At 42.4% G+C, this 10,003-nt stretch overlaps 1 protein-coding gene across 1 annotated transcript in view; it reads right to left on the bottom strand.

Annotated features, from left to right (window-relative positions):
• Positions 1–732: 732 nt before the first annotated feature.
• LOC119308082 (protein SUPPRESSOR OF GENE SILENCING 3 homolog) overlaps positions 733–10,003 on the bottom strand; it is a 10,035-nt gene continuing 764 nt past the window's right edge. Inside the window, exons 2-6 of the mRNA XM_037584196.1 lie at positions 6,065–6,897; positions 3,819–4,113; positions 2,538–2,782; positions 2,139–2,296; positions 733–1,202 (exon numbers count right to left, since the gene is read on the bottom strand). Of these exons, the coding sequence (XP_037440093.1) occupies positions 977–1,202; positions 2,139–2,296; positions 2,538–2,782; positions 3,819–4,113; positions 6,065–6,897 (1,757 nt within the window). The 3' untranslated portion in view covers positions 733–976. The remainder of the gene's footprint in view (positions 1,203–2,138; positions 2,297–2,537; positions 2,783–3,818; positions 4,114–6,064; positions 6,898–10,003) is intronic.

Genomic DNA, 10,003 nt, shown 5'->3' with positions numbered 1-10,003 from the left:
CTCCATCTCTGCGTCGAGTTTGTCGAAAAGCGCATCGGTTGCTGCTCGTTCCTGCGTCATGAACTACCGGTTGACCTCCACATAGCCCTCATCCTGGATAGACTCCAGGATGTCCTGCTGCTCCACCATCTTGGCCGCTTAGACGACCGCGAACTCCCCTACGCGTCCTCCATGTTGAAGCCCGGAGCCAACGCCTCCGCCTTGTCATCCTCCGGATCCACCACCTCCATCGGCGCTGGTTGTTGCTCCTCCGCCTCTTCCTTCTCCTCCGGCGAGTCCGAGGGCAGGCCGACAACAATGCGGGTGGCGTGCCTCACCAAGATCTCCTGCTTAATTTGGAACAGACGCTCCGGCGTGAGCATAGCATAAGTCTTCTTTTGCCGAGCCATAGCAAAACCGGACAGCGTGGGAAGAGCAGCGGAGCAACGGGAGAGAGGTGGATGTGGCTAGGATTAGGGGACGCCAGCCGACTTTAATAGCATTGGCCTCATGTGGCGAGCCAAAGCGGTGTCACGCCGCGTTCACACCCCCACCGAAGGCAATTCGGTGTGGGACTCCATCATCGGTCCAACATGACAGACACACCACTTGTGCCGATCAGCCCAGGCCTTTGAGACCTCTTAGATGAGGCAGTTTGTCTACGGTATGTGTCGGTTGCCTAATTCTCATCATATCTTTTGACAAATATTTAACTCCATCCCAAATTACTTGCCTATATTTTCACTCGATCAATGCCGCCCGCCAGACCGAAGTTCAACATAAAGCACAACAAGATGACATTACAGTTAACATGTTCAAGAAGGGATTCGACTCTTGCTGCCCAGGCAGTCATTAGATAGTGGTGTAAAACATGCTACTGACACTTGACACTCAGACAAGTTCAGGTTTCCTAATCATGGCCATATTAACCACCCATACAGGTTCAATCAAGTTTAGATGTCGTTATGCAGAAGGCAAATCAGATAGCTGTGAATCTTCACGGGCTGGAGCTGGAGGCCTGGAAGGTGCCTGGCCTATGTTTCTCCATCAAACCGGTGAGAGCGGCGTCAAACTCCTTCTCGAGCTCCACCTCCTTTGCCATGTACTCTTTCTTCAGCTGCACCTTCTTCTCCTCGTGCGCTTTTATCAATTCGTCCCTTTCAACCTCAAACTCTTGCACGTCCTTAACCTGGCACTCTATGAACCGCTGTACCTGTTCCTTCCTGCACAAGCATAACACGGGTTTAAATTGATGGTGTTTTTACTATATATTTTTGACAAAGACATGACATGATAAAAAACTGAAGGAAACAAAAACAATATTTTTGACAAACTAAACAACAATATTGACAATGTCCATCACTACAACACACAATTGCAACATTAGAGCATCTCCAACAAGTCTCCTTTCCCATATGAGAAATTGGTTTAGGGGGAGTTGAGCCAAAAATAAACTGCTCCAGCAGGTACCATAGAACTGGTTTAGATCATCTAGGGGAAAAGAAAGCCTTCCCGTAAATCTTGTGTGAGATCTCACATTAGGTGAGATCAATGAGATCGATTTAAAAAAAAAATTACATGTTCAACATTCTCAAAAAAATTGTAGACACATCAATGTTTGATGTAAAACCTCAAAAAGTTTCAGCTCCTAATTCGACTTATATTAATAGAAACAAAAAAGACAAAATCGGATGTGAATAGTGTCAAAGTACTATTCACCCAAAGCTGCCACTATTCACTTTCGAAAAAAAATTATCTCTAAATATACATCGAGTTTTGAGCTGATTTTTTTCAGAGTTTTAGACACACCCCACATCAAAGTTGTTACATAATTTCAGATTTTTTTGAAATATCTAAACATGAGTTTTGTGGGTTGATCTCACGATCTCACCTAATGTGAGATCTCATACAAGTCTCCCCCCATAAACCTTCCCCTAAAAATGGCGGGAGGCAACCGCTGAAATTTCAGGCCGCCTCCATGCCCGGCTGCCTCTCCGCCATTTGTATCCTAGTTTAAAGAGAAATAGAAAAAGAAATTAGGAGATGTATATAGGGTCTGCTAAAGCACCTCACCTGAGAACTTCCCCTAAATTATATGGACATTCTGTATATTCAATCATGTTTCATGTGGCGGACCAACACAAAACCATCACACATACCTTAGCCTGCGATTTTCAGTAGTCCCGGAATCCACATCACACTGTCTAGCCTTTGCACGCTCCTCCTGCAGCAACCTCTCAAACTCGCTTTCCTTGTCTTCTGTGGCCTTGTGAATGTTCTCTATCTGATCATGGAAGAATTTTTCCTGGGATTTCATCTGCGGAGTAAAGAAACGCAAGATCAACATATGAGATGAACTCAAAACAAGGAAAAAGACAACACAGGAAATAATGGGAAAGGTTCTGTATTTGCAGAAAACGGACATTACAACAAATCCTATTGAATGTTGAGCATGACTATCTAAGTCATTGGCATGTAATAGTATTTGAAATAAGATATCCCTTTGATGTTTAGATGTATGCTCACAGGCATTAGTGTAACCTTTAAGCAATCATTACCTCTTCCTCATACTCAGAGTGCTTCTCTTTAGCTTTACTCCTGACGAATATATTCTCTTCCATAGTCTCTCGAAGTTTCTGCGTAATAACACCCAGGGTTTCTTCTACAACTTTAGAGCGCTGCTCTGTCTTAACCACCTTGTTCTTCAGATAATTGAGTTGTTGATTATCTTCACTCATTTGCTTCATCTGGGCCACTACCATCTCATTATGAGATCTCATCTCGTATTTCAGGCGGCTTTTCCCTGAAAATTATGATAAAGCATTTATGTTTAAACTTAGCACAGTAGGCAAATATACTCCCTCTGTTCCAGAATATAAGGTGCATAAATTTCCATGAAAGTCAAACATATGTATGTTTGACCAGGATTCTAGAATAAAATATCAACATCCTCAATACAAAGTAAAGGAAATATGAAAATACTTATCAAGGATGGATCTAATGATACAAATTTGGTGTTACATATATTTACATTTACTCCCTCAGTTCCAAAATACAAGGTGTATTAGTTCTTCAAAAGTCAAACTTGAACATATTTGACCAAGTTTCTAGAAAAAAGCATTAATATCTTTAACATCAATTTTTTATTGTTAGATTCACCATGAAAAGTATTTTCATATTTTCTTTATTTTCTATTGCGGATGTTGATATTTTATTCTATAATTCTGGTCAAACAAAAATACATTTGAATTTCACTTTTTGGTTTAATTTAATATAGTAGTATGGAACAGAATTCGTTTTCAATTTATAATATAATAAAAAGATAATGCTTTCAGAACAATCACATGATATAGTACCATAAGATAGCAATAAAGCACTAATAAACCACTAATAAACCAAAGCACATGAGGGCACGAACTAAAACCACATCACTAACCAGTAGGACCAGTAAAACGTATTTTGTGTTAAATAGGCAAAAGATCCTACTCACCAAAAGGTTCCTGCACAAACAAGTGGTGGCAATGATCGGAAATTATAATCAAAATAGCATCAGAAAACTAAACAGGCATGTGATACTATGCTCCAAGTACACTTTGTTCTCATGAGACTCGTATATAAACATGATCGCAGGAAGTATTGACCATGTTAACATGTCAATACGAGGGAAGAACAGAGATACACAGCTTCACATGTACATCATGTTGCATTAGCACCAATCATCATTGGTGGCACCGAATTTAGGAAGAGAAGTTCATTACAGCCAGGTATTTACCATATGAACAAGCAATTGCACAGAGTCCAATGCATTAAAACGTATGACCACAAGTTAAATATTATACCTTGGCAGTGTCTATTGAAAGTCTCCATGTCTTCCTTTCTGGCTAGGAAACCGTATAATTGTCTCTTCCCACCAGGTAAGAAAGGAACCCTGCGATTCTGCCAAGTGTCCCTGTCTGTTCTTTGATCAATAAAATGCTTATGAAGACGTTCTGCCTCCATATAGCCCACAGCAGAGCTTTCAAATATTAGCACACTCATGCCACGGTGCCCACCTGGACCATATGCATGGCGTGCTTTGGTCGCAGCATAATCACTGAAATACTCAAGAAGTTCTTGGTTGCCCATGCCTAACCACTAGTGAGCATGAATGAAGAGTGAAATCAGAATGCAATAAAACATCATCGTAGAAATCTTGAATAATTATTTTAAACATATGCATTTCAGAAATCCATGTGCCAGAACTTGAGTTGGTTGCGAGATCTTATGTGCCTACCCCAACTTGTTTGGGACTAAAGGCTTCGTTGTTATTGTTGTGCAATGGAATACATTCGTGAACATTCAACTGATCACCAACTGCACCTAGTCAACAGATTATATACTTGTTTTCTTTTAATTTGTATTACATTCAAGCATGAGTGCAAGCAAATAACAATAAAGAATAATTATAACAGATTGACCTCATGTTAAACGAATATTGAGTATTTTAATCCTTCCGAGACAGATTAACAGATATGAATCAAAATGCTCTAAAGAGAGAAGAAAAGAAATAAGCATGAAAATATAGCAGTTCTGTTCTTTACTTTTGCTAATATTAGATATGCCATAAGTTTATACATTACAAAAGAAATAGCACATGAGTAGAGGGATGAGGATTTGTGGCTCTCGGGTGCCACACACCCCTATATGAATATAACGTCAAAACATATATTAGAAAATTAAAAAAAATCTAAAATTTTGGGATATGAAACTGGGTGCCCGTTGTACACACGTGTTCAGTTTAGTGGGGAATGGGTGCCTGTGGTAATGTCAGTAAAAAAGACAAAAAATCGTATGTGTAGGAAAAGAACTGAATGTGCGTATGTCGGGCCGTAATTCCTACGCCGCGGATACCATGGGCACCCAGTCCCCACGAAAATGAACACGGGTGTACAATGGGCACTCACGTTTCATATCCCAAAATTTCAGAATTTTTACAAATTTCCTGATATTTTTTTAATTCTATTTTCATATAGGGGTGTGTGGCACCCGGGTGCTCCAATGCATTTTCCATGGGTAAAGTTGTGATTACTATTTAGGGTAACTAGAAATCCAGGTGTACAAGCCACACTCCACATTAAACATCATCTAGAAGGGGGGGAAACATTGCAACCTACCCACTGATTACGAGTCGAAGGACTAGTCGAGACTAGTCGATGGACTAGTCTATGAGTCGTAATTGTGGTGTCGACTGCGAATCTCGTGTAGACTAATTCGATGAGTCGAGCGGTCGAGAGACTAGTCTACGACTAGTCCTGCTCTCTGAGTCGCTCGACTCAAATTTGGGAGGGGAAAATTGGAGAGCGAGCTATGAGAACGAGCTGCCTGGACGAGGCCACCGCCAGCACCCACTAACCCGCCGCCGGGACGGCGGATGGCGAAGCAAGGTGCGGCAGCCGGCCGGAGCTCGTGCTCGGGCGGCGGCCATGGCCGTGGCCCGTAGGCGCGTATGGCCCTGTGACGAGAAAGGAGAGAGAGAGAGAGAGAGAGAGAGAGAGAGAGAGGATGCACGGCGGTGGTCGGCGGACTCGCCAACGGCGGAGGCGCGGGTCGCGCGCGCGCACTTTTGTGCCTGATGGCGCAGGCGGCGGCGACGGGATCAAGCGGGAGCTAGGGTTATAGAGGCTGGGACGGGAAGTAGGCTAAGTAGGCTGGCTACTTGGGCCCAAATGGGCCAGCTGGGGGTGGCGTGCTGAGCTGCACTGGGCTGGGCCTGGCGAGCGTTGGCTAGCACTGCTGGTTTTATTGTATATACTGTAATGTGCTGTACAGTTTTCTACATACTGCTACTAGGTATTAGTAGTTGACTACTACAGTACTTTGTCGACTAGTCTAGCACTAGTCTAAGACTAGTCCGATTAGTCTATGAGTCTCAACCTCGGAACGACTCAACGACTCGTCAACTCGTAATCCTTGAACCTACCACCATAGCAATATTATGTAAACAACATCAAATGCCAGTAGGCAACATACTTGAAGATACAATGCTAAAGAAATATAACACATGTTATGTGTAAAGCTCTTGGCAGAGCTAAAGATAGGTGATCACCTTATCATCTTCATCTTTTTCAAGTAGGGTGTTCATCACGATGACCATTGGTGGCCATACTATCTCCCGGTCAGTGCTTTCTCGCAATCCTTTCCATTTCCCAAATTGCTCACCAGATGGTACCACAGAAGATCCCCTGCGAGACATCTCCTCTTCAAGCAATGCAGCCAATTCCCTGTGGAGCTTAACCCTCTTAGAACCCTTTGTTCTAGCATGTGTCACCAAAGATTGCAGCCCTTTGAACCAGTCAATTGCTCCTGGTCCATTTTTGCATGCCGGACAATGCCATTGCCTAGTGTGCTCATGTATCTGATCGACACTTAAGGTATCGATGACTTCAAAAAAACTCTTGAACCACTTATTCATTTTTCGTGTCTCAAAACTTTTCTCAGATGCATCAGAATCATAGTCATCGCTCATATCATCATCATTATCATCATCTGATGAATCCTCAACTTCAGGATTATTCGCCTCAGGGTCTAAACCAGATGAAGCAACATCATCCTTGCTGCTTTCAGGACCAGATGGGCAAGGCCTGGATGCCCACTGCCAACCATTTGCCAGGGGTGGAGTCACAACTGGGTTTGGTGCTTGCAATTCTGGTTCTGTAGACTTTGTTTGTGATGATGCCCTGGGATTACCTCTGGCAGCAGACCTACGATCAGAAGGTTGAGCCCAATTGTTTCCTGAAGGACGTGAAGATCCATTGCCATTCCAAGCTTGACGTGCTGTAGTAGGTGGAGCATTTGAGGATGAACCCCATGGTGCCCATTGTCCCCTCCCAGATGTTTGCCCTGGTTTCTTCTTCTTCTCAATAGTCTCCCAGCCACCCCCTGGATGCAAGACAGGATTACGTATGATTAGATAAGAGTGATATAAACATATTTACATGCATGATGACAACAATAAAAAAAACTGCAGAACAGAATAAGGCTAATGAATTGTTAATCAAAGTCAGGAGGTACAGGAATTAAGTTGCAGACTTACAAGCAGAAAATATTGTAAACATTCAGTAGACTAGCAATTGCACAGCAACAAGATTTTTAGCAGTAGCAAACATGTCAACCAAAATCCAAACATGGTTAGAATTGTTGAGTGATACATGTAGTAGCAGATTACAGGCAAATATATAAGCTCTTAAGGTAGTATTTGGCAAGAAGCCAAAGTTTAGCTTGTCAAGCTTTACAAAATTAAGCTAGTGTCCGGTTCCCAACCATGGTTGAGGCCAGGCCTACCAAAGCCTTTTCTTGGCTGGGTCTCACGTATCAAAGACACATTTGTCACAAGGCAAGTTAGACAAATCGTTTGATCCGTTTTGGTATACTTAGGTTATGAAGCTACACCAAGCAGTAACTGGTAATGCATGAGCATGGTACAGGATGGAGCACAGTAATATTAAAGAAAACATAGACAGGCAACCAAACAGTTCACAGTACGTATAAGAGCATATAGTGTACTGAGCCTAAAAACAAACAAAAGCATACCGTAATATCTACGAAATGTTGTTATGTATTGTCCAATTTTCTAACTTGAAATTTTCATTCAATGGAGATTTGATACCAGGCAATGTGCGGTGGTGTTTCTCAATGTATTCACTTGATATTGTCGGTCTTTGCGGATTTTTCTATAAACTTGGTCAAACTTTAAAAAGTTTGACTTAGGAAAATCCTAGAACTTCAATTATTTGGAAACGGAGGGAGTACATTGAGAAGCACCACAGTGCATTACTAGCATATCCTCCGCATCTACACTGAACAGATTAGCTGTGTGCACAAACCATGCAAAACCAAGACCAAGCCTATTGGATACAGATTTAGAACCAGTTCCAACTTTACAAATCTTTTAAGTTTAACCATCCAGAACGGCGCCCATTATTTTTATGACATTCACCTGAAATGCAATCAATCGATAGAAACAAAATGGTCTCAAGGGGGTTACAATTAGGGACGGAGCTGGGCCAGAGGCATCCAGGGCCATGGCCCGAACCTATATGTAGGGTCCAGCAGAGTAGTAAGCCCACCAAGGGCCCAATATCTTGCTCCCAGCAAAGCCCAGACATGAGCAAGGCAGTGAATACATCAATTTGGTCCCAATTCCCAAACTCTGGCAGCTCACTCGCTCGAACTTTTTCCCACTCCTACGACATGACACGTGCACCGCCTCACCATCGTCGAACTTGGCCCCCAGTGGCTACCTCTGTTGCGCACCCCGCCGCCGTGCTACCCAGAATCTTCTACACTGCAGGCTTCCACCCGTATGCGTCACGTCATTGCACCCTGCCTCTGCTGGCTGCTATGCAGCCGAGGGCCAAGGGTCGAGCTGCTGGCTCACTCAACTCCCCCGTCCTGGACTCCAATCCTATTTAGAAATTCTGTTGTTGATTTATGTTTTACTTGATATTTGTGCTGTCACTTTTGAAATTATGTTATTGATTTCATAAAGGTATTGGTGCTTCTTGTATTGTGGATGTCATCTTGGGAAGTTCTGATCAACCAAACTATTGATCTGATACTATTTCCCATACCCTCTTACTATTTTTTGTAGTTAGTCATGTTTTGGGAGTTCAAATTCTACAATGACCGTACAATTGAGCCGTAGTCTTTTTATGATTTCACACAAAAAACCTCTGAGGATAACTAGAAGCTCGTAATCCTTGGCGGGGCTTTTGCTCCAATCCTGGCTAGTCGCTGGTTACAATAGCATTAGTTGCAGAAGTTTCATGCGCATGAGTACACAGCCATTCAGAATGCAAAAACCACAAAGTCGAACCCACTTAAATGAACACAATGTTCGGAACACCCTGATCTTTCTAACATCAGCATTGAACCAAACTATTCCAAGGAGTTCAACCAAATTGAATCAAAATTCAATGAAAGAAGAAAGAATAGACAAACATTGCAACTAAAAACACTGGACGGCCTTACAACTTTACTGTTCTAACACTAGTGTTGGATAAAACAATATTAACCATACCAAATACTTATAAAGAACATTCTTACATACCAACCAGTAATATAAGCAGGTGAACAAAGCAAGTTACAGAAGATATCCAAAGCAGATATTAGATGAGCAGATGAAACGTATAACTAACACAAATCACCACCAAATCAAACAGAAAAGCACACAAAAATTGGCATCGCAGAGAAATCCCAGTGAATAATCCGTCCATGATTTTGTATACACGGAAAGATCCGCTTCATATATGAAGCTCACGGAACTAACAGGAACCCCGTCAAAACGAACCCAAACCTAATAAACATATATTTAAACCAAGGGGGAAAAAACTCCAGGCAGGTAGAATAGAATTAACAAACGAAGCGACCTACATCCCCAAACCAAACAACCAAGTTCGCACCTACAAATGAAAGTGCAGGAGCTTCGGCAGCTGTAATTAGAGATGATAAAGGGAATTTTTTAGCAGCACAATGCAAATATATACCTCATGTTGCAGATGCAATGATGGCTGAAGCAATGGTGATGCGTGATGGTCTAGTGTTTGCAAACTCCCTAGGGTTTCCTCGTGTGGAGGCGGAATCAGATTCCTTAAACGTCATAAACTTTTGTGATGGCCAATCTAGATGGTGGGATGCTGCAACAGCAATTTTCGCGGAATGTGTGGATGTTTCTTCTTTAATAGGGAAGGTTGTCTTCAAGCATTGTTTTCGTTCTTCCAATCAAGCGGCGCATGTGCTAGCTAACTTTTCTTATTGTAATAAGACTTCTTTAAACTGGACAGTGAGCCCCCGGGTTGTCTGATCTCTTCGCTTGTGGACGATGTAATGCCTATGTTAAATCAATAAAGCTAGCCATGATGGCCTTCCCTCAAAAAAAGTTCGCACCTACAAGGAGCAGCATTAATCCCTTCTCCTCAGTCATTAACCCGATCGAGCAAAAAGAAATCACCACATGCAACAATCGATTCGCCCCACCCAACGAATC

The sequence above is a fragment of the Triticum dicoccoides genome, chromosome 5B (assembly GCF_002162155.2).
Source record: "Triticum dicoccoides isolate Atlit2015 ecotype Zavitan chromosome 5B, WEW_v2.0, whole genome shotgun sequence".
Lineage (NCBI taxonomy): Eukaryota > Viridiplantae > Streptophyta > Magnoliopsida > Poales > Poaceae > Triticum > Triticum dicoccoides.
Note: the sequence above shows the minus strand (reverse complement) of the source record. Positions and strands in the feature narration are given on the sequence as shown.